Source organism: Pleurotus ostreatus, assembly GCF_014466165.1.
Source record: "Pleurotus ostreatus strain PC9 chromosome Unknown scaffold_3, whole genome shotgun sequence".
Classification (NCBI taxonomy): Eukaryota; Fungi; Basidiomycota; class Agaricomycetes; order Agaricales; family Pleurotaceae; genus Pleurotus; species Pleurotus ostreatus.
Genome location: NW_023503158.1, coordinates 3,493,560 through 3,516,664, shown reverse-complemented (window position 1 = coordinate 3,516,664; position 23,105 = coordinate 3,493,560). Strand labels below are relative to the sequence as shown.

At 49.9% G+C, this 23,105-nt stretch overlaps 5 protein-coding genes across 5 annotated transcripts; 1 reads left to right on the top strand and 4 right to left on the bottom strand.

Moving 5' to 3' along the window:
• Positions 1-5,468: 5,468 nt before the first annotated feature.
• Positions 5,469-7,960, top strand: PC9H_005802 (uncharacterized protein; the record flags this gene model as incomplete). Its single annotated transcript, XM_036775361.1, has 7 exons — positions 5,469-5,509; positions 5,559-5,708; positions 5,756-5,962; positions 6,017-6,229; positions 6,281-6,696; positions 6,755-7,009; positions 7,068-7,960. Coding segments are annotated over 7 exons (2,175 nt in total), but the record flags the coding sequence as incomplete, so codon positions are not given.
• A 5,648-nt stretch (positions 7,961-13,608) lies between these two features.
• Positions 13,609-14,479, bottom strand: PP1_1 (Serine/threonine-protein phosphatase pp1; the record flags this gene model as incomplete). The annotated part of the gene is made up of 3 exons (XM_036775360.1): positions 13,609-13,665; positions 13,718-13,852; positions 14,246-14,479. The coding sequence occupies 3 exons, from the start codon at positions 14,477-14,479 to the stop codon at positions 13,609-13,611; spliced, it is 426 nt and encodes a 141-aa protein (XP_036633862.1).
• Positions 14,480-14,673: 194 nt separating this feature from the next.
• Positions 14,674-15,024, bottom strand: PC9H_005800 (uncharacterized protein; the record flags this gene model as incomplete). The annotated part of the gene is made up of 1 exon (XM_036775359.1): positions 14,674-15,024. The coding sequence occupies one exon, from the start codon at positions 15,022-15,024 to the stop codon at positions 14,674-14,676; it is 351 nt and encodes a 116-aa protein (XP_036633861.1).
• Positions 15,025-16,703: 1,679 nt separating this feature from the next.
• On the bottom strand, positions 16,704-19,076 carry PC9H_005799 (uncharacterized protein; the record flags this gene model as incomplete). The annotated part of the gene is made up of 7 exons (XM_036775358.1): positions 16,704-16,738; positions 16,813-17,437; positions 17,492-17,989; positions 18,040-18,542; positions 18,595-18,706; positions 18,757-18,887; positions 18,941-19,076. 7 exons carry the CDS (start codon positions 19,074-19,076, stop codon positions 16,704-16,706), a joined length of 2,040 nt encoding a protein of 679 aa, XP_036633860.1.
• Positions 19,077-21,341: 2,265 nt separating this feature from the next.
• Positions 21,342-22,674, bottom strand: PC9H_005798 (uncharacterized protein; the record flags this gene model as incomplete). Its single annotated transcript, XM_036775357.1, has 5 exons — positions 21,342-21,593; positions 21,649-21,913; positions 21,967-22,026; positions 22,075-22,358; positions 22,408-22,674. The coding sequence occupies 5 exons, from the start codon at positions 22,672-22,674 to the stop codon at positions 21,342-21,344; spliced, it is 1,128 nt and encodes a 375-aa protein (XP_036633859.1).
• Between the last annotated feature and the right edge of the window lie 431 nt (positions 22,675-23,105).

The following is a 23,105-nucleotide window of genomic DNA, read 5'->3' as shown; positions in this document are numbered from 1 at the left end:
GGGGCGTAGGGCGGGGATTGGGGGAGGAATCGCGAGTAGGGCAATGAATAAGGATATAAAAAGGGAGAGGAAGAGAACTGGGACGCATTGGTGTGCGTGCATATGTCACGGCCAAACCTCGATGGACGCCGCGACACGTAGAGTGAAAACTATCAGGACGCAGGTGGCCCTGGTAGGCGAGGAAGGAAGAAAAAACCCAGGATGTACGCGCAGCACGGAATACCTACGACATTTCGACGGAAGAGTACGTACGAGGGGTGCCAGGTATTCGGAGGGAATGGGGTCTTCGGAGGGAGACCGACTCACCGTGCACCAAAGGTCCCCACGAGGATGAAGAAATATGAAACGGTAGAAACTCAGTATTGAGTATTAAATGGACACCGCGACTGGATTACTTACTAGTACCGAGGCAGGTGGCACAGGTGCGCCAGGAAGAGAGGACGCTGAATATATGCGCACATGGAAGGCCAACGAGTTGTCGACAAAGGAGTATGTACGAGGAGTGCCAGGCAGTTGGAAGGGACGCTTAGGGGGAGAGCGGAAGAGAGACTCACCAAAGGTCGATATTGGGAAGTCTTAGTCAGGAGCAAGTGGGAGATCGAAAGCATGGGCTATATGCTCACTATATGGGCCAGCGGCGGGAGGCAGGCAGAATACCACAGGTTCTCAGCGCGAGAGACATGGGGGAGCAGGCGTCGAGGGAGGAGGTCAACTACAGCGTCTGCGAATGGCCTGAGGCGGAAGCCAGTGACACCGGGAATGGCAAGAGCTGTGAGCCGACAAAGCCGCTGGAGGAGGCCAAAAGCGGTGGAACAGAGACTCACGTCACCATGCATGGAGACGACCAAACGGGAAATGAGAGGGAAGACGTGCAGGCGCCTGGAGTATTGATTAGCGTAGGGGAGCGCTGGCGGCCTTTACGAGAAGAGACGGCGGGGATTACGTTGGGGCGGGATGCTCTCCTTATGAAGACTGCTCGCCGGCGAAAGAGAGCATCGTCGATATGGGCGAGGTCGAAGAGGCGGCAAGTACGCAGAGGGGATGGCAGGGACGTCGTCGAGTTCGAGGCAGGAGGGAATGCAAGAAAAGAAGAGGACGCGCGCCACGTACCAGCTTTTATAGAATCGAGTGTTATGCCCGAGGAATTCCGCCGTCCAGTTCAGACATTTCTTTCTGTGGAGACTCGCTTTCGATCTCGTCACAGGACGAGCACGGCGGCAACGACGAGAGAAAGAGAAAGCAGGGGAAGGGGATCACTTTGTTTGGCTCCCAACCAATCTGAAAAGGTCCGTGCACAGGCAAAGCTGTCATCTAGCAGGTCTGTGCACTGCCAATCTGCCAATCGATGCACGACTTACTCTTCTGTCATGTCGACATTATCCATTATCCATTCTGCCGTCTGTCGCCCACTGCACCGAAAATTCAACATCGGAGTATGTCTTCCAATTTTACCCAAGTCTTGGCATGCAATTTCTTCTCCAAATCACCATTCCACGTCGATGGGGTGGCCGAGTTCGGAGAGTTAGTACCCGCTTTGAATCAGCCCTGAAGAAGAATATTCTCGGTTAGGGATACTCAAGCAGGAAGCAGGGTATTGGAACGGGCGTGAAGGTAGCATTAGGCTAGCACGGGCGGCGCCAACGTCCGGAGACAGCGTGGGGCGAGGGGAATAGACAACCCAGCCGAGCGATTTTTGGAGTGCGCTGGGGATGGGGGGATATGTACTGCGTACATCATGCATGCATCATGAGGCGGGAGAGGCCCAGTACACCCACCGTACGCGTGTTCTGCACACATGGGTCTGGGAGCGAGCCGCGGAATGAACGCAGCGAGCGTTGCAAGCTGCTCTGACCTGACGAGGGACTCTGGTGAGAGACAGACGATAGCTCGAGCAAGCCCATTCGAATTATTTAATGTGACCTGCCACAATGAACAATGATATATATGAGATCTTGAGAAGGCGCGGCTCGGATGCATCGGTATCATCCCCTGAAGACGGACAGAAGTGGCGAAGAAGATTCTGCGACGCCCAGACACGATTTCGCGAAAACGTTCTATCAGTGACACCAAACTCGATCGTCTATTAATATTGTTCATGTTCATGGCCACTACGGCCCCTGTCGTCGATATGCGATGTGTTACTCATACCTACGCTTGGCGCCAGACTTCAAGTCGAGTATGCACGTACATATACGCGCGTGATCTTAGATCTTCTGTGGCGCGACGGCTTCTTTCAACCAACCAACCAACATACATACATTCCAGACTGATATTATCCGACGAGTCCTCCGTATGTCCATCTTCCATCTTCCATCTTTAAACCCCTCACGTCTCTCGTGCCCGATCTCTGTAGGCCATCGCGCGCGTCGTTGGTCGGGCGCCGCACGACATCAAGCGATCAATGCATCAAGCGATCAAGCGATCAAGAGCCGCACAACACTGGCCTTCGCCTTGGCCCCATCCTCGTCATCATCATCATCATCGTCGTCATTGGGAAAACAGGTACCAGGTATACGCGCGCGCGCGTCCTCGGTTTCCCACATCAAGTACTCTGGTCTCATTCATTGATTGCAGATTGCGGATTGCAGCAGGCGACTCGTCTACGCCCTTACGAGAACGACGGAAAAAGACAAGGGGCCAGGGCCGCTGCGTTACGCTCAATCCTCGAGATTTTGAAATCCAGCACATCACGAGTCGAATTGCAGGCCTCGTAGTCCCTAGTCCCTAGTCCCTTCGTGGGTACGGCATGGTGCCTATACGTCTTGATGCATTGATGCCTCGCGTCCTCCGCCTGCACGCCTTGACGCCTTGCTCTCCCAAATCCGCTAGAGACACGATGAGAGTATGAGTATGTATCACTTCGCACGTGCCTGCATTCTCCGCACTCTCTGCATTCTCTATAACCGTGTACAGTATATAAACCAGCGAACTCGCCCCGCCTCGCCTCGCCTGCACGTTATACCAACGGCAACCAACGTCCCAGGATCCCCTATCGTTGGTCGTTGGCTCAGCTCCTTCTCTTTTTCTTCCGCCTACCCCTGCAACCCGTCGGTTCAGCCGACACGGAACACCCATGGATATGGGCACTGCGCTGAATCGGACGCAACTCGATGCTCGTGCACGTGCAGCACACCACACGCTTCTGGAGGCCGTAAGCGTAAACCGCAATTGCAGCACACGACTGTCTTGGTCTTCGTCCTCCCCCGCCTTGTATCCGCACATTACGGCGTATGTCTGGCGATCTGCCACGTCACCCTCCCCCGCTTTTGCCTTTGAAGACCGTAATCGTTATCTCGCTGACGACTCGCCGCATATACTGCAGCTACGAACGTGACATGTAACATCGTTGCTCATCGGGTCCCGGACTCCCCGTACCCAGCGCCCGGGAATAAGCACTTCGCTTCTACGCGTCTGGATATGGCCCGCGGCTTTGTGTGGAGGTGTACCGCCGTGAACGACACAATTGCGTAGGATGCAAGAGTGCACTCCGTAACTCCTTGTTCACGTGTCTCTGGATGTCTGAATGCATCCATCGTTGGAAAGGGGAACGGAAGCAGCGGCTGCCCACCCGGCGGCCCACCTCGCGCGCGCGTTCTTCCCTCGACGATCCGCCTTCCACTTGCGTTTCCCATTATAAGCGAACTAGGGAGGACGTACGCCCTCCCCATCACCTTCAACTGGTGCTCCAAGTCCAAGGATAATCGTGTGTTTGAAAACGGGTGGCCCATTGGGCCAAGTGGAGACTCCTGCTGTAGAAGTGCCGGAAGCTCCATTCCTTCATTGTCTTTGAATCTCGCTGTCTTATTGCGAAGTACTCTCCGCTCTTGAGAGCACTTGCACCCTTCTCTTCCCGCTTCGTCTCATATCGCAGCATTCGGTCCGCACTCACGACGGGCACAACGATCCTCGGCTGCTGGCCAGCGCTGCAATGGCATCTTGTCTACACTGCGAATCCCACCCCACCCCCTCGGCTTGAATGGACTATGGATCTTTAGTATCTTCATGATTCCCCGCCTAGTAATCATGGCTATAATGTTCCTCGTTTGCGCGAGTATTGGACAGACGGACTTTTTCTTGCCTTCTGTATTGCTTAACTTCCTGTTCTACGAAGAAGGGTCTTATTTGTATTCGAGTGCTATACGAACCTACATCGCCGTTGTTACCTACGTCAAGACCTTAGGATACGGTTGTCCGCAGACTATTCGGTTCCAACTTCTGGCGTCCAAAACTCATATTTCCCTACCAAAGGCCACAACGAACCATATCGACACGTGCAGGCCGTCAGGCAGATGGCTACCGCTCGTGGTGCCTCTACCCCTCCCTTTCCATCATTAATCTGAAGTAGGCAGCTCGTGTCAACGCGGATTCCTTGTGTATGAGCGCAGGAAGCCTGGTGGACTGGTAATATCACACGTTTGCTCCAGCACTCTGCCTACTCACATACCATCATCCGACCGCAATCCATACATAGCCGTTGGCTAAGTCTGGTATATATGTCATGAATATATACACACGCAGGCGACGCCTGGTTTGATCAACTCACGAGATGGAACACGACCGAAGTGTGGCTGGTTTCCGCGTTGTCCCGTCCAAACAGCAAAACGAGGATACGGCGCAGGATCATATATCTAGGACATTAAAGGTTCCAGCGAGGTTCGAAAATCATACCCTCACAGTCACCCCAGAATGGATAGCGTCCCGCACCAGGCCAGGTCCAAATCAGAAGCTCCCTCGATGGAGTTTGTTGATGGTAGTGTCTCTGATCCAGTGGTACTCCATCAACACCCACATCCGCATCCGCATCTGCACTCCCACCCGCACCTGCACCCGCAACATACACACCAACACGACCATCCGCAGCACGAGGACCTGCCAGAGAAGACTAGCATTTGTGGTCCACACACGACCAAAGGCAAAGAAGCATGCTGTCCCTCCAATGGCAGGAACATCTGTGTGAGTGCCGACGGAACTTTGGGCAAATTTGGCGCAAAGGCGAGCTACCTTTCACGGAGTTAGATTTATACTCACTGTTTCGCCATAGAATAGCAATGTTGTGGAACTGCATAGCCGTATTATCAAGGACGACAAACAGCTGGCCTACTATATTAGTGGTATCGGCACTTATGGCGAGTCGAGAATAGACCGCTGGTGGGATTCTGCAGTCGCAGCGTATGTTGACTTTCCCCATGTGCCCACTCAATTGGCTAGCTTTAATACATCTTAGATCATTCCAGAGAAACGTGTTGAAGGCTTATAAGTGGCTTTGCAATAATTATCGACCAGGAGACAGGATATTTCTTTTTGGTAGGACATTTGTTATCTATGTTTAGTGCCGAATGGTCACATAATTCTCAAGGGTTCTCCAGAGGAGCATACCAGATCCGAGTGATTGCGGGAATGATCGAACGGGTGAGTATTGCGTGCACTTCTTTACCTCCCAATAGCTAATCACTAAGTTCGGTGACCAGGTTGGTCTGCTGTATAAGGGGAGTAACACCCAACTACCATCGTAAGTACACGTACGTGCGCGAACAGCCTCTCTCAAACACGGTTAAAAGTGTCTTCAAACTATATATGAAGACAATGGAAAAATCAACTCAAACATCAGATGCCGGATCACCCGAGCTCTCTGAGGCGAGACAACAGTGCGACATATTCAAGAAGGCGTTCTCTCAGCCACACGTCAAAGTACACTTCGTGGGCGCATGGTGAATTTATAAACATTTGGGTTCTTACAATTACTGATAGCGAACAGGGACACAGTGTCGTCGGTCGGGATAGTTAGAGCGCCGTGCTTACCCGAGACGACCACTGGAATGGCACATGTTTGCCACTTTCGCCAGGCTCTCGCTCTGGATGAGCGACGCGTCAGATTCTGGCCGGAACATGCCAATGGGTCCACCAAGGAATCCACCGGTGGTGATGTAAAAGAGGTCTGGTTCGTGGGTTCCCATTCTGATATGTGCGTGACACTCATGGTTTCAACGAACTTCATATACTGATATATCGTGGTAAGCGGTGGATGGAGTGTTCTCAATAAAGGCCTTGACAGTTTTGGGCCGGCTCTAAGGTGGATGACGTACGAAGCAATGAATAACGGCCTTCGCATGCACCAGCACACGAAGGGCTGGGCGTCACTGACGCCTACCGCTTCGCTGACGGGTGTTTGGCATGTTTTTGAATACCTCCCCATTCGTCGCCCTTCATATCGACGTGGTATATCTCGAAGGTGGGTAAGATTCCCCCAGAATGTGCTGTACTCCCACTAATCTACATATAGACTCCACAATGGTGCGCCTCGCCAGATACAAGCTGGTCAACGGATCCATAAGTCCGTATTTGAGGCTATGGGTGTAGATACCGACACTTTACTTGCTACTAAGTCTTCTACAACCCCAGAGGCACTAGCATCAGATGGATATAAACCGCTGGCACGCTTCTCCGACATGGGAAATGACTCCTGGGATAACATCCGCGACCTCATTCAGGAAAGACTCGAAGACGACCCCTTCGCATCAGCGAACTTTGCGGTCCAACGACTCAAAGATGCAGTCGACTCAGATGACGCAACCTTCGAGGCGGCTATCGAAGTTCTCAAGCTTCATGTTTTCCTCAGTCAAAACCAGGTCATTTGTGGCCATGCGTTCCACTCACACACCCACTCGCATACACATACACATGGGCCATTAAATGAAAGTTAGTAACACAGTCATTTCATAATGTCGTCGGTATCCTGATGACTACTGTTTGATAGGGCAAAGTTTGAAGCCTCTTGCTGAGGTTTCAACAGATGTTTCCACCTTCTTGCTGTTGACTCTCGAAAGAGAGGTGGAACGAGAGGACAACATGCGCGCCGAGGTTATCACTGTTCTCTTATCAGCCCTGGTGGTTGTCCCTCCCCATCCAAAGGTCCGACTAAAAGCCTCCGTGTTCTGCACTATCGCTGCGGAGCTGCCGGCAGGTGACTCTAGACGATTGTACAGGCAGGTCGTTCGGCGATATGGCCATGGTTGGTATTCTCCCATGCATATATATGGTAATTGGTACTCATTATTCTCGCCTACTAGAACCTCTTGGGAGTCTTACGACGGGTCATGGATGTGCAGTCGACTATGTTGCTTTTTCAAGCAATGAAGAAGACTTGGTCTTCGTAGGATCCTCCGACGCGGTAGAAATCTGGGACTACAAGACGTGGACAAGGAAAGTCTCTATGCCCTTGGATCATAGCTCTGTGAAGTCTGTAGGAGCTTCGGCAGACGGGTCACAGTGCGTAACTGGGCACAACGACTGGTCCGTGTGTCTCTGGAATATGGACACCGGTCGCCTTCTCCGCGTAATAAAGGATAAAGCAGAAACCCACAGTATCACCGCAGTAGCACTATCCTCCGACAAAAACATGATCGGGTCTGGATCGATTCATGGGGTGATTCGAGTGTGGGATACAGAGAGCGGCGAGGATCTACTCGGAGGCATGGAAGGTCATGACATGATCAATTCAGTCGCCTTCTCTTCGGATGGATCCAAACTCGCTTCCAGCTCTGAGGACCACGGCATTCGTCTATGGGACACAAAAAACGGTCAGATGTTGAAGCTTCTGGAAGGCCATAGAAATCACGTAGAGATGGTGGCATTTTCATCTTGCGCGGAGAAGCTCATTTCGGCATCGTGCGACAAGACGGTGTGTATCTGGGATACAATGTCAGGAGAGCTTGTGAAGAGGTTGGAGGGGCACACTGACTTAGTCGTTTGCGCAAGCTTCTCGCCGAACCAAGACATCGTGGTCTCTGGATCCATGGACAAATCTATTCGTGTGTGGGACTCAGGATCCGGGGAAATATTGGCCGTATATGAAGTCCCCAGCGAAGTGCTTTCTGTGGCATTTTCTGGTGATGGGAAGAAGATCATTTCGGGCTGTAATGATGGTGGTGTTCATATATGGGACACCAGTTTCCTGGTGTAGACAACATGTGTACTACTGTATCATACATTTGTATACCCTTTGACTATGGCTGCAGGCTCGGAAACACCGACTTCTTTAAACGATTCAATGTATACTCTGTATTCTGACCTCTATCTGCTTCTGCCTGTGGGATCTGGAGTTGTCACGAAGGAATGTGGATGGGTATGATCGGCACGATGTACCACGAGTGTAACATACACCCTACTTACAAACAACAAGACCTCAGTCCTCGTCTACAATGACCCCGAGGCAAACATGATGGCTCCCTTCCCTCGCAAAGTCAACGGTAGTAGACGGAAGAAATGTAATAATATGTCTAGAGGCAAGGAAATGGGTAGAAAAAAGAGATCTAGAGAGGGAAGCGGCATCACTGAGATACGGACAGCGACGCCTGTAGTTGTTGGGGCTATATATTTAGCAGATATAACTGTGCTCCGGGCAAGCCGTTAAGGGGAGTCGTCGTAATAAAAAGCTCATCTAGAGGCTCGAGAGCAAGTGCACGGACCGAAGGCCCTTGACCGAATTCCTGTAAAAGTCTGACGCTCTATCCGATTGAGCTAGAGAGGCGATTTGACCGAATTCCTTATCAATCCGTACGTATGGCGATTTTATCTCCTTCCGCAAGTGAGTATCGTGTCGTCCATTACTTGCCTTTGAGCTGGAAAGTTAGATACATCTATAGACAAAGTCTCGCTTACTTGAATGACCCCGTAAAACGACGTAGACGAGAAGATTACCAGAAATAAGCGAAGCGACACCCAGTCATCCTTGGCTGTGTTACGAGCGCCGGTCCTTTAAAATTGTTAACAAGGCTTGAATCCCTCATCGACGAGAGGCTTGGGCAACTTGGGACAGCCCGGCTGCAGCCTCCGCTACGACTATGTGTTGCGAACTACGCTTGATAACGAAGGTTATTGAGACGTGTATAGAGTCTGATACGGAGGTTAGTAGTACGTTCGAATCATTATCCGTACATCGGCGGGATGCGTGTTCATCAAGTGGCCCCTTGACGCAGTATTCTTCTGCTACACGCATTACTAGATACGGGCTACCTGCTATGGGAGAATATGAAAGCCACGTCTCACCATGCGATGCACTCGGTCTATAGAGCCGTTACAAATAGCAGGCTTCCGATTCATGCTCAAATCTAGCTGACTCGGCAGCCTACTTCTTGGCAAAATGAGGCTGCGGAAGAGCATGCATACGCCACATAGAACATTCAGTTGCTTGAACAGTACCCTGTGTTGCTACATCGCAGATCGTAGCGACTAGACACACGTTACAACCACTTGGGGACTACCTCCTTTCATTTAGCTGAAGGATGAGTCCGAACGACGAATGTGCTTACCCCCGGCCGGACCTCGCATACATTCTCGTCCTATTCCTTCGTCTCGTCTCATCGACAGATTCTCATGCGTGGTCTACAGTCCGCAGGCCTTGGAGGAGAGCTACATGTCTCAACGCGTTGCTGTGACCAGTTCTGTCTTGTCTTTGGGATATAAGTCACGTCGGCGGCTGCCAAAAGGCAGGAAGAGAAGTAAGCCTAGTCGCCTCATTAGGTTAATAATCGAAGGAAGAACTCACCAGCATACGATGTTAGAGCTGCAAACGGCCGTATATCTCGCCAGTCACATCTCCTACTCTAGGACATGCATCGTATAACCGAGGAAAATTCGATGCGCTCTCACCACCATCGACGATCACAAGCGCGCAAGAGACGGCAGATAATTTCTGGGAAGGATAAGCACCGATACACGTAGCAACACACCGAGGATACGCACAAAGGCTGATAATTCTGCTGATTGAGTGCTTACACAGGGTGCAGGATCAAATAATACTGGGCCTTGTATGAGATTATTATGTGGGAATTATCGTCGGTAAAGATCCCATATCAGGCCCCGTAATATGCAATCAATATATTAGCTAACTCACAGATATTATATTCAAATGTATTAGATTATTTTGAAAACATTATGCAGATTGTATGTCGGTATTAATCGTTATCGAAGCCTGGGAAGAATAAACTATTAGCTAGATATAGATAAGGAATAAACCCACTGGATATATGTAGTTTACAGATTTTTGTTTGTTCGATACCGATCCGATATTAGCGGGATTGTTATAAGGACATTATTTATTATGGCCGTAGGAAAACATTTAAAATATACATTACATACATTCTCACGATTTACCATAAAATAGTCACTGAGATATCCGATGGTTATCCATTGAATTGATTGACTATTTTCCCCTCAATCAACGGGATATCATAGGTATTAATATTCGATCATTATGTGTCATTTTATTTGAAGAATTCAGAGGAAAATACAGGAGGGATATTTGATCCATATTTGGAATAGTATATGGCAAATTAAATATGTATTAACCATTTTGTTATGTGGGGAATATGAAACCGTGGTAGACGATCAATATCAGGAATAGATATTCAAGAGATATCTTATCGGTATGTTACATCCATATCGGGTTCAAACGCACATCACGTGACCTCGCCGACACGTCCAAAAAAAAAAACAGAGGCCAGAAAGCACATACACTGCAGGGGGCTATCCAAGGGAATACCTCATCCGAACTTGTATATTCCAATCCGTCCCTAACTGAAGACACCACGCACTGTAGAACGAGCGAACGCTACGCAAAATGCGCACGAGGGAATGGTGAAAAGAAACGTCGAACGTCGAACTAGAGATAACGTCGAACGCGAACGGGAACATACTGCGCCCCGTACCATACACACGACATGAACCAAGGTGACGCTAATATCGTTGAGGAAGTGACTAAATGGGCTGAACGGGTGTCGGTACAAGAGGGCCAACGACGGGGCGAGAAGGGGTATTGGATCAGACGATCAACGAACGAAGGAATGGGCAGGTGGGTGAACGGGATGGGAATAGGAACGGCCGGGGTGGAAATGAAACGAGCGAGAGATGTGAAGAACCCGTCTTCGCGCTGTAGGTGGAATTTAGGAGTCGTTCATGCACGCGCGCGGCCGTAGGCAGTAAGCCGATGAATGTCGCGCCAGCAACTAGTAAACGATGTACCGAGTTAGATAGGCCTTGAACATATTGGATTGCTACTTACCTGCGTGCGCGTCGAGGATTCGGGGGACCTGGATCTAGAGTTGTAGCTAGCTAGTGGTAGTTGACGACCTCTCAGTGATAAAGGAATGAGCAAGTCTAGCGAGCCAACGGGGTGCTCACCGGATGTTTCAGGCGTTGGAAGAGGATGGACGGGAGAGGGAAACAGAGAGTCAAGGTGAGTTGGAATGGGCCGAAGTGAGGGACGGAGGAAGTCGTGTATGCGTTGATAGGGCGTCGTAGAGGATGCGAAATTTTGGGTTGGCGCGAAATTGACGTTTACGGAGACGAGCGAGGGAACGAAGGTCAACGTTGGGGAGGAACTCGAATCTGAGACGTGTGGGCCGTCTCGCGAACACAGACGCCCCACGGTGTTGGCGCGATCCCATGCCAACTCTCCTCCCAACACCGCCGAACCCGCCTCTCTTCCTTCACCGTCTCTATTCACCCCGCCTCTCTTCCTCCACCGCTATCCATTGACTCCGACTCTCCTTCCTCCATTACTATCGCGTCTCGTTCATACCTATCATCAAAGGTCAGGCCTGCGCTGTACAATGGACGACGTGACTAAGGGCTTCCTTAGTCTGTATCAATGACCCAACTTCGAATTATACGCACCCTGCTCTCGAGGGGGTCCACGACACGGGAGCACGTCATTCGGGTCGCGATGGAGTGGTTGCGCTCAGCAGCAATCATGCAGGCAATCTCGAACCGACTCGGGTATCCGGTTCGACGCCTGCAATGTTGGATCATCGTGTAAGTTCTTGTCACGCTTCCTCAGTCCTTGCCTAACTTTGCACAGTAAAGAGCGCCATCGAAGCGAAGATCGCGAACCCCACATTACCATTCGAGGATACCGACACGGTAGGGGCGTTGTAACCGCCCACATTTACGTGAACGACCGATACGTTCGACAAGGCTCCGCGATCTTCGCTTCGGGAGCGCGTGTTCGTGCCAAAACATCTTGTGTCCACTTGTAAGTCGTCCTCCGTAGATTCAGGCGTCGTTACTAATTGGACTTAAGTGATATAAACAGTTAGCTATTTGTTGAATGTTCTCTTTCTTGTTTGTAAATCAACGCGTAACGAATAGATGTAGCTACTATAGGCCTGATGACCTTGTTGGATGAGCATTCGAAACTGTCCACCTATGTGACGTTTCCCTTACTTGCATGAATTGGCCTTGGGATGCTATTCCACGCTCCATATCAAGTGTTTATGAGAGCTCTCAAACCTTCTAAGCTGGCTTCTGCTACACAAGTGCTTTCTTCTTCGTTCAGTTCACAGGAGCTACCGTTGGTTTGGTAGGCATCATATATTCGGTTATTCGACCGCTTTTCTCACCATGTGGCTGAACAGTCGATGGAATTAGACAGACTTCCACGGAGGACAATACGGCTGCACCTATCGAAATCTACGTCTTGTGGACAGACTCGAGGCAATGGCAAGTGATTGCGGCATGTCGAGCGGCCAGGATCAGGAACAAAGCGGACAGTCGATTTACGTACGCGTTAACGATCAAAGCTGGGAGATGAGGCGCATTGAAGATATTGGCCTGCGAGACTTTGATCACGACGATGCAGAATGAGGTTAGCCTGGACCGTTTGTGCTTGGCCGTGCTGTTCAAACAACCGGACGGCATCCATCTACAAATGTACCCGTGCGTTGCCGTGTCTGCCCTTCTGAACACCCAACATCCCTCTGGAAATATTCTATGTTTCTTCACATCAAACTCTCGCACCCTCATCTTTGGGATCACGGGTTAAATCAGCCGAAAAACCTACCTTCTGCATTCTTGGACGACCTTCGAGTTTCGCAACAAGAACTATCCTACATCTTGAAATCAAGACCCACTATCAGGCCCAATCCAGATACCCCACCGGCCGTCTCACTCCCATTCAATCCAGTGATACGAGGCGTAAAGCATATATTACCTACGGCTGACCAAATAGTAAACTCAGCGGGTACCAGTAGCTCGAAGAAGATCTCCCCAAAATTTTTACATTCTTCGCGGCAATCACGAATGTGCTAGTATCAACAGAATATACGGGTCCTACGATGAATGTACGTGGGTTTTGTATGCACATAAGACCAACTCCTTTATTACTTTCTCTCAGGTAAACGTCGATATAATATCAAGCTATGGAAAACGTCCATGGATTGCTTCAATTGTCCACCTATCGCTGCAATCATCGATGAGACAATTTTGACGATGCACGGAGGGTTGAGTCCGGACTTGCAATCTATGGAGCAAATTCGCCAGGTTATGAGAAATGACCGTGGTGTCTCGTTTACGTTTAGTCCCGATGTAGTGTCGAGATTCCTGCAAAAACATGACATGGACTTATTATAGTGGGAGCAAATATATATATATATATATAGAGGGAGCGATAGAACATGGAAATAGAGGGTCGTCCTAATATAATAGCAGATCCGGAGAAGGTACCGGCAAGAGGGCCAGTCTAGCACAGAGTCTAACTCCCTGAGCGACTTCAACCCATCTTACCATCCTTCTTCTTCTGCTTACGAGGTGGTGTTACCGGTCGTCCCATGTTCATACCGCCGTAAGGGTATTTGGCGTATTTGGCTTTCTTCCGGCCGGTTTCAATATCTATATCAAAAAGTCAATTCAGAACGTAGACATATAATGTCGAGATACATACCTGGAAGGAGCACAGTAGAGTCTCGTCTACGCTTACCATAGCACCTGCATTATCGAACTCTCCGCAATAATTAGGGGCCGAGAACAGAGTGACGAGATGGCGCTTCGCGAAGAATTCGTAGCCGTCTTCGACGACCTGCGGAACGAGGTGAATAGTGCCTTACGGAGATATTGGCCGAACCTACCTAGCGTGCTCTACATATTAAGTCCATGTCTTGTTCTTGCAGGCATCTCGACACGACATCGGGACCAAACGTAAACGAGACATATATGTTTATATTCCTCTTCCATTCATTCATTGGTGGTATATATGATATTTCCTGTCTCTTTCAAAATGTGTATTAATGCTTACCACTTGAGAACGCGGGTTTAGGTCAAGGTTGGCTGCAACAGAGAAGGGGGACCCTGCGGTTCGATGACCTCTTCGTGGTGAGCTGGTGCGTTCGGATATATCGCGGAGGGTGAGGTCTCAAACATATGTCGACGGCCCACAGAACCGTTGACTGGCATAAGTGCAACTCCATCTTACCTCCGCTTGAGGCCCTCCTATTGGCTGTGCGTGCATCGATTCACCTCGCGTGAGCGCCTGTCGGATCTTCTTCAAAGAAGCACTCAAGAAGCACCGAACGTAGAACCAATCAGAGACAAGCTCTCGGGACTGTTGTCTGTGCGACGAGTTGTTCCGAACTTTCCAATCGTTGCTCGAAGCTAATTTGGGAGGTCCTGCCAGCACTGAGGTCTTCACGCAGGAGGCGTTCAACATGGTGTGCTTGCCTCCCCTCCCGTAAACCAATGGCATCAGTATTGCCCACATCCACGCTTGCCTGCACATCCTTGAGCTGGCGTTCGGTGTCCTCCAGAACGGCCTTCAATTCGTGGAAACGTTGCTCCTGTCCTTCTCACGTGCAGCTTCCGTATTGCACCTCATCGCTCTCCGACCTAGCACAGATCCAGGCTTCAAGGTCCTCTCCCTCGCCGACCTAGCACAGATCCAGGCTTCAAGGTCCTCTCCCTCGCTCGTGCCTCCTCGAGGCTGGATAAGGTGTTAGCCTGCTCCTCCAGTAGGCTTGCTACCTTGTCCGAATTGCGAGTTTCGAGAGCCTTGACGTCTTCGAATTCTGCCCTGATGCGAAAATCAGGAACTGGGCCGCTCAGAGTCCTCATAGGCAGCGTAGGCAGCGTAGGCGACGTAGGCAGCGTAGGCAGCGTAGGCAGCGTAGGCATCGTAGGCAGCGTAGGCGACGTAGGCAGCGTAGGCAGCGTAGGCAGCGTAGGCAGCGTAGGCAGCGTAGGCAGCGTAGGCAGCATAGTTACTCTAAGCACCGTAGATGGCCCACGCAGTCAGGTGGTCTACGCATTCTGAGCACCAGCCCACACATCCAGGTGTTCTACGCACTTTAAGCATTGTAGGTAGTCTAAGTATTCTGAGAATCGTACGTAGGAGTGATCTAGAGTTCTTGTGATATTCCTAAGATACTGTATGTTGCGGACATCAAACAAGTTTGGCTACGTTGAAAAGTATATGTTATGTGAAAAGTAACTATCATAACCAACTGCTGAAGGCGGGATACCACATATGACGGCGAAAGTCGTAAGAATGCAGGTGGGAGAGAAAGGAAAAAGTAAATGAAGCGCAGTGTGTACCTTTATGCCAAATTTTCGCAAGTTGCCGATCCATCCGTAGCGCTGGCCAACACGTTACAACCGCTTTTGGTTGCACATCATGCTGGCCAATCACCCGCGCCGACCATTACAACCGTTTTTGGTTGCAACTTTCGTGGCACGGGCACATTCCGTATATCAGTGTTCGTTCGTTAGCGAGTTCAACGTTTGCGAGCCTTTCTCCTCCTCCCCATCACCTGTGCCGTTATCGCGTCATTACCGGCATTGATCTCTCCACGAACAGCAACCCGTAAGTTGCTCTCTACCTACGATAGATACGCAGCGTACGACGCCTACGACACGTATAACATGAACGCTGGGGTAGTCAGCGGTCGAGTTGAGGTGGTGATTGATATTGGGGACTCGAAGGGTCAGTTGAGGAGTGTTGGATGTCGTTTGGTGCGAAAAGGTCGGTGGTGGGGAACACAATTGAAGTGTGAGATAAGAATACGCAGCCCAGCGTCGTAAAGTCGTAAACAGCGAATGAACCGTAGAGACTAGATGAGGTACAGTGGGGCATCCTATATATTGTATGCATAGCTATGGCATCTACATGTATACAATGGATACCGTGATGATTGTTTGCACCAAGAACGGATATACTCAAATGCATCCACTTTTGGTTGCAACGCACTCGCGCCGAGCGGTCCGTGCTAATTTGCGCCAAAAATGGATGTAAAAATGATCCGCCTCTTGGTTGCAACTTGTGCCAAAGCGACAGTCGTCATATTAATGGCATTCACGGTTCAACCATGACTAGTCCAGTTCGCTGAAATTGTATAGTTTTGTGACAGTTCGAAGTCATACTCTCTATGCTATTGATTGGTACAGCCCCTGTTTGCCTTCGAGTGTTACAGTGCCGTCGCAAACTCCAAACTGGTCCCTGCTTTCAGGGGGAAGGTGGCCAAGCGTCTGGGCTACGTTGCTTATTGGCCATCAACGAAACAGTTGGTTCTTGCTTGGGCCCTATGCATGCTTCGGACGATTTGCGTACTCTTACTCACAAGCAGAAAAGCGGTTGCAGGGCGAATCTAGGGGGCTCTTCAAGGGCATTAAGGCATCTGCCATCCAGGCGGCGCGCAAAGACCCGGGGACAGAAAACATTGTCGAGATTGTAGTCACTGGCCATGGTACGGGTGGTGCTTGTTGATGCTTGATAGACCGTGTCGCTGAAACATCGGGGCCGATGGCGGCGGAGGATTCAGTGGAGGTCTTGAATGCAATAATGCCAGCAAATGTGAGTCATCATATTCCGCAATGTATGCAAAACAATATCAAAGATCAAACTCGCAGAGAAGATGATGTGGTTAGATGTTGTTACGTTCCTAGTTTACCACTACCCTCGTTTCCTCTTCCTTGGCTGCCCGCATTGTTGTGGTTTCAATGAATCCGGGCCGAGACACTCAACCTTTTTGCAGAGAGGGCATGGCTCACGACACTTTGATCGGTCGTTGGCACCTTTGCACTCTCTCCAAGATCTTTGGCACTTGGCACATTTCTTCTCCTTGCGCTCAACAACAGCCCCTGAATGAGCCCGCATGACAAACTGGAAAGAATCACCCGAAGTCGTCGGTTCGTTGGTGCCAGAGTCGTCTATGAGACGCATCGCAAAGTCACTGGGATGATCTTCAATTCGCGGAGGTATGTTGTCGCTGGATGGATGTCCATTTTCGTGGGTGTTAGGCTGGGGGTGCAATGCAGGTTCGTGGAGATGTTGTTCGGGACGATGAACTGGGTCACTGGTCGGGACCATGGGATCCATTGCGAGTTGTCCTTGAAGATGAGGAGATGGGTGTTCAGCAGGAAGAGAGGGATCATCATCATGAACAACACCCCCAAGATGCCCAGCGGAATTATAGACTTGTGACTCCGGATTGGCGACGTCCACCAAGTCAACAGCAAACCAGGCATGGAGCATGAGGTTCCAGAACTCAAGGGTATCTTTCTTGCCATGAACACCTTCTTCCCGCAGTTGTTCGGACACCTCTGTACACCGCTTAACACTGTGTGAGGAGAGGAAGTCTACAGCTATTTTTGCACATGCTGTGAGATTCCGAACCTGCATATCGAGTTGTATGATCCATGATACGCACATTTATTCGATCTTTCTTACCTGATGTGCGCAACCAGTGGGTATAAGCACCGTCTCGCCTGCCTTCTGGGTGAAGGCGTAAGGACGTACACCAAAGTCTTTCTCTAGCTTGACTAGGTCTTCAGGCGTTAGATAAGTGAGTTGCGCATGGATGTGGTTTTTTGATGTGTCGCGATGCTTTGAGCAAAGAAACTCCTGAAGCTTGGATGCGTCTTCAGGAGCAAAGACGTGCCAAAGGGCCGCTGAATCTTTGTCAACTGGCAGCATGGAGTTGGCAGCATCGCAAAGGTCCATGTGTAATCGAGTTGTGCCTTGGTTAGTTCTCGGATCGGAATCGTTGGCGGTGGCGATATAAGCCTTTGGGCCGAGGTCAGGTGCGACCTTGTAGGCAGGAGGGAAATAGTTTGTGATATTGAGGGCGCCATGGAAAGTTGTCACGGCAGGGAAGGGGAGATTGTATTGAAAACTCCGGCACAGAGTAGGGAATTCTGCCGCAAACGTGGAATTGGGTGGGTAGTCCTTGAAATCGTGTCATCGAGGTAGTTTGATTATGAAAGGATCTTACTTACTTTGAGCTTCAGAGGTCGGGTACAGACATTTGAACCGAAAATCATCTCCAAAAATGTGGCCACAGTGGTGTCTTCTTCACCATCTGTTTCGCAATCCTCGATCTGGCAAGGATTTGAGCCGAACAAGTAGACGAGTTTTTCTTTCGTCCATCGGTGCAAAGTCCCAGGCTCCGGGGTAGCTTCGATCAACAGAGGGACACCCGGGGCCCAAGCTACGTCGAAATCGGCCATGGTGGGATTCGGCGCCAGTGTTGGAATGGTGCGCATCAGCGGGTCGATTTCCTTGGTGAAATCGTGCGTCCAGGAGGGAAGGGGTTGCATGTTTACCTCTTCCATGTCATGTATCAACGACCGTAAGTCCTCGGGGTCGATCATGGAAAAAAAACGGAGAGAGTTGGAGTGAGAGCATATTGGGCGACCATCTGCAACACATGGAGGACAAAATTCCTTCCCACAGTCAGTACAGATGTAGCCAATTATGCAGAAGGCCCAGCAACATTTATCTTGAAGCGAATGAATGAGCTCGTGAAAAAGAGGGCTTAATGGTATACATACCGCACTCTAACTTGATGTCCATAGTTCTACACCGTGCTAGAACTACATCTTGACCCGCGATATGATCGAGTTCTTGCTTCAATTTCGACGCAAGACATTCGGATAACACTCTCTGGTCCTACCTGTCAGAACTTCTAAATGCCGACCACACCCTGATCATACCTTAATTTTCAGGAGTTCCTCACGTGTGGGTGGGGTGTGGAAAGCTGAATGATACTGGAATCGATTGTAGTATGTATACCCTCCACCGAAGAAGTCAACTGTTTCCTTCGCGGTGTTGACGCGGCGGAGGCCTGTTTGCGACTCGTAGCAGTTCATTCAATCCGATGGATGCAATGCAACTCACCAACAAACCGGCACAGTTCGGGTTTCTTGACAGCACAATCGCAGCAAATCGAAATCGCTTTCTTGATCCTGGCGGGCAACGACTTCTTGAACAGTCTGCAAGGCTCCTGTTGAATGGCATACTCATCGTGCGACATGACTGGAGTTACAACCAAACAAGGGCTAGGCGTTCGTTACTTCCGAATGGGTAAGACTCGCAGTTTGCCGAGTCCGGAGCGCCCAGCGCAGAATGAGTGCTTCTGGAACGTTTGTTCGTGAGCAGAAACAGCGAGCGGACGAGAGAGAACGAAGTTATCGTACGACCCGCGGGGGGCATGAGGCCTTGGGGGTTCAAACGTTCAAACATCGAGATTGGAACATTCAAACTTGACGATAGGTGAACGGCTCGGCGCGGGATCGCGTCTCCTCGGATGTCTTGGCGGTTCCGGCCCGGCGATGACTGGCTTACACGTGCACTCCGAGAACGCCGACGACAACGAGGAGATGATGGGGCGAGTGTATTTGTATGAGTCATGACCATTACGCAAGGAATCGAGGTTCGGTTTGATCCCCTGCGCAGAACGATTGTTTCTAGAGCTTCCGCAGCAGAAACGTACGTTCTGCACAGCTGTAACTTGCGTAGAATAGAAAAAGACTGCTAAGTGTCATACTTCCATTTCACGAACTGGGGTCCTAATGAAAATGTACATGAGGCCTTGAGGATGTGAACGTTCAAATCGAAGCGCGTTCCGCGCTCCACCTTCCAAGATTTGACGAATCGAAAGAAACATGAGCTCAGAAGCGGGATTTCAATCATCAGATCTGATAAGGCAAGACCGTAGGTGGCCTACGCATTCAGGTGGTCTACGCATTCCATTTGGACGCACGCAAGTATGAGGGTCCGATTATATTGCTTCGCTTTGGGGTCATACTTTCTCTATTAACCCCCACACAAGCATACGCAGCGTACGTACCCTGAGCCTTGTAAGGGGCCTACGCATCACCAGTGGCCTACGCATCGTAGGCATTGTATCTGTCTTGGGCATCACCAACCGCGTGCTTTAGCATTCTGACCTCCGTACGTGTGAGCTTCAGAAGTGCAAACTGACATCAAAACAAGCGTGTCTACGTTGAAAAATATATTACGTGGCTATCGTATAGATGTACAAGGTGGGAAACCACATTTGAAGTGAGGATGCAAGTGGGAGGGAAAGAAGCCAACAGACCTCGCAGGCTATACGTTTATGGCAAATTTTCGCAAGTTGCCGATCGATCCGTAGCGCCCAGGAGCAACTACAGCCGCTTTTGGTTGCGCCAATTGCTACAGCCGCTTTTGGTCGCAACAATCGCTACAACCGCTTTTGGTTGAGCCAATTGCTACAGCCGCTTTTGGTCGCAACAATCGCTACAACCGCTTTTGGTTGCGCCAATTGCTACAGCCGCTTTTGGTTGCGCCAATTGCTACAGCCGCTTTTGGTTGCGCCAATTGCTACAGCCGCTTTTGGTTGCGCCAATTGCTACAGCCGCTTTTGGTCGCAACAATCGCTACAACCGCTTTTGGTCGCACCAATCGTTATATGGCGTTCGGATTGCGTTCCCTCTTTCCTTCTTACTTTATACTATAGGTAGATGTAACTAGGCATGCAGAATGTGCATGTGTAAGTAAGTAAGATAATACCTAAGAATGAATGCGGCCGCAGCTCATAACGGACCAAATCAAGAAGTAAACGAAATGATAGAATATGTACGACAAACCATGTATCGGAAGTTATGTACGGTCCGATCCCTACAGCGCTCCATGGGTGCTTACGCATTCCTACACACCAATTTTGGTTGCAACTTACCTCAGCACAATCCGAATATTGAATATGAATTCAAATCAGCGAGTTCAACAGTTTGTAGGCCTTTCTCTTCCTCCCACGTCCGATCACCATTAGCGTAGATTCGACCACGTACAGCACAGCTTCCATATTGAAAACAACACATAGTGGATGACAGCACTAAACTACATGATTCTGATTAGTCAAGTTGGAGTACTCATCTACTCATCTCCGCGTGCTGATATTATTTCTACCAGCTCAAATGCTATCAAGTCTGTGAGTCGAATACGTTTAAAGGAACAAGGTCACTAACTCATATTAATATCCTTCCCCTTGTGCGGATTGAGATTGTAAGCAAGATGTGCCGGTACAAATACATCACGAATGCCTCCCGGTTTCATGCCTATCAACCCAGTGTGGGCCCCTATTTACAGCGGCGTAGGCAGCATAGGCAGCGTAGGCATTTAAGTATCCTAGGATCATAGCCGAACCTAGAGCATGTCTTATATCAAGACGACAGTATAAGACTTATACTATTGAAAATAGTAATAGAACATAATTTCGAAATGACTGTTCCACGGCAGCTCGTCCCCCAAAAGATGTTCAGACGCTCAAGGACCAGAGTTCAGGCAATCGTACACTCTGCCAGTGACAAACGCCGACAATGCCAAGGACGATGACGACAAGAACAAGTTCGTCCGTGTAGTTCTCCAGCAAAAGAGATAAAGTAGATACTCTCCTGGAGGCGTCCGTACCTATCTGCTCGGCACGGAGTATTGTGAAGGAAGACGTAGTAGCAACTGCAAGCCTGAGGGGTGTCTCACCGTCGTCCCCTATTTCAGCGGCACGGTTGCTCTAGAAGAACGGACTCAATGCCACGTTATGTAGGGAGTGTAATCACACCACTTACAACAATAAGCTCGGCACCGTTTACCTCAACGGACGGCAGACGATGCTTGCTGCCTACGTGCCACATGGCAATTTCATTGTTGTAGCCTCCGACAAGGACAGTCCCGGCATGGATGAAGGTTCCAGGAAGTGGAGAGTGGGATTCCTGCGCGTGTAAAGCAAAGTGATGATAATGCCCGCCGCTCTGCATGTCGTATACATTGAAGCCTGATTGATGGTTGGGAGTCATAACGCGCGAGCCATCTGGAGTGATGAAAATGGCGTCACTGAGCGACATGTAGTTAGGTATGCCAGCTTGATACGGAATGCTCTAACGTACATGGGAGCATCGTGGGGTATTCCGCACTGGCTGACTTTTCCAGTTTTGAAATTATATAAACTGAGAGACCAAGTCAACACCAATGAACTTCACTAACAACGAACGTACCGAATGCCATATTGTTGGCGATAACAGATGACCACTTGCTCGTTATCCAGGAAGTGGAGCCCAGACACCTCGGCCTTCAGTTCGAGGTGGTTGCCACCCGCAATTGGGTCTGGCAGTACAGTGTGGTATTTCCACTGGAAGCAAAGGTTGTCCTTCGTTGGGCGTTGCCGAGCCCAAGCGGTTACCGTGTGGCCACCGCCCACCACCAATTTACGCATGTTTGGCGAGAATGCAAGATGTGTTATTGTGCTACCGGGTATAGCTACGATGGAAACGTTTACGAGCTGAGAGGACATGAGTTACTATTGAAAAATCGTAGTAAAGGTGGCATACCTTTTTACTGGTTTCCATTTCGTACATGACGAGAGCTCCGCCAAGAGATCCCGCAAGTAAAAGATTCTTGCCGAACCACTTCAAAACCGTGACAGGGCTGCCAATGGGACTGTTTAGAGTCAACTTTGCGTTGGGCAACTCCCAAATGTAAACTGAGGACCCAATTCCAGCCGCAATATGAGTATCCTTGGACGAAAATGCCAAGCATTTAATGTAGTCCCCTGCGCCAACCTTGATGTTGTGCTCGATGGCGTAAGTCAAGGACATTAGAGCAAGATTAGTCCTTGACGAAAGTTACAATCGTAAATGGATCAAAGGGAGGGAAGAATGAAGAGGCAACGCATCGGACTGCTTATATACCTTTACGCTTTTTCCTTCGGAGCCACTGGTTTGCTTTGTCCGCATACCTCGTGCACGCGTCCGCTCAGCATTGTGCGTGACAAAGGGCTCGCAGAGAGTGTACGTATCATAAAGCCAATAGGCGATTTGTGCGCCGTACGAAGCCTACGCATTCTAAGCACTGTACGCAGCTTACGCGTTCTAGGCATCATAAGGGGAGTAGGCAGCGTAGACAGTGTAGAATTTGTAGGCATCCTAAACATCATAAGGGAGTCTACGTACCCAGCTGGGCATCGTACATATCGTACACATTGCGGATAGCGCACGCATTCGGGTGGTCTACGCATTCCAAGCATTGT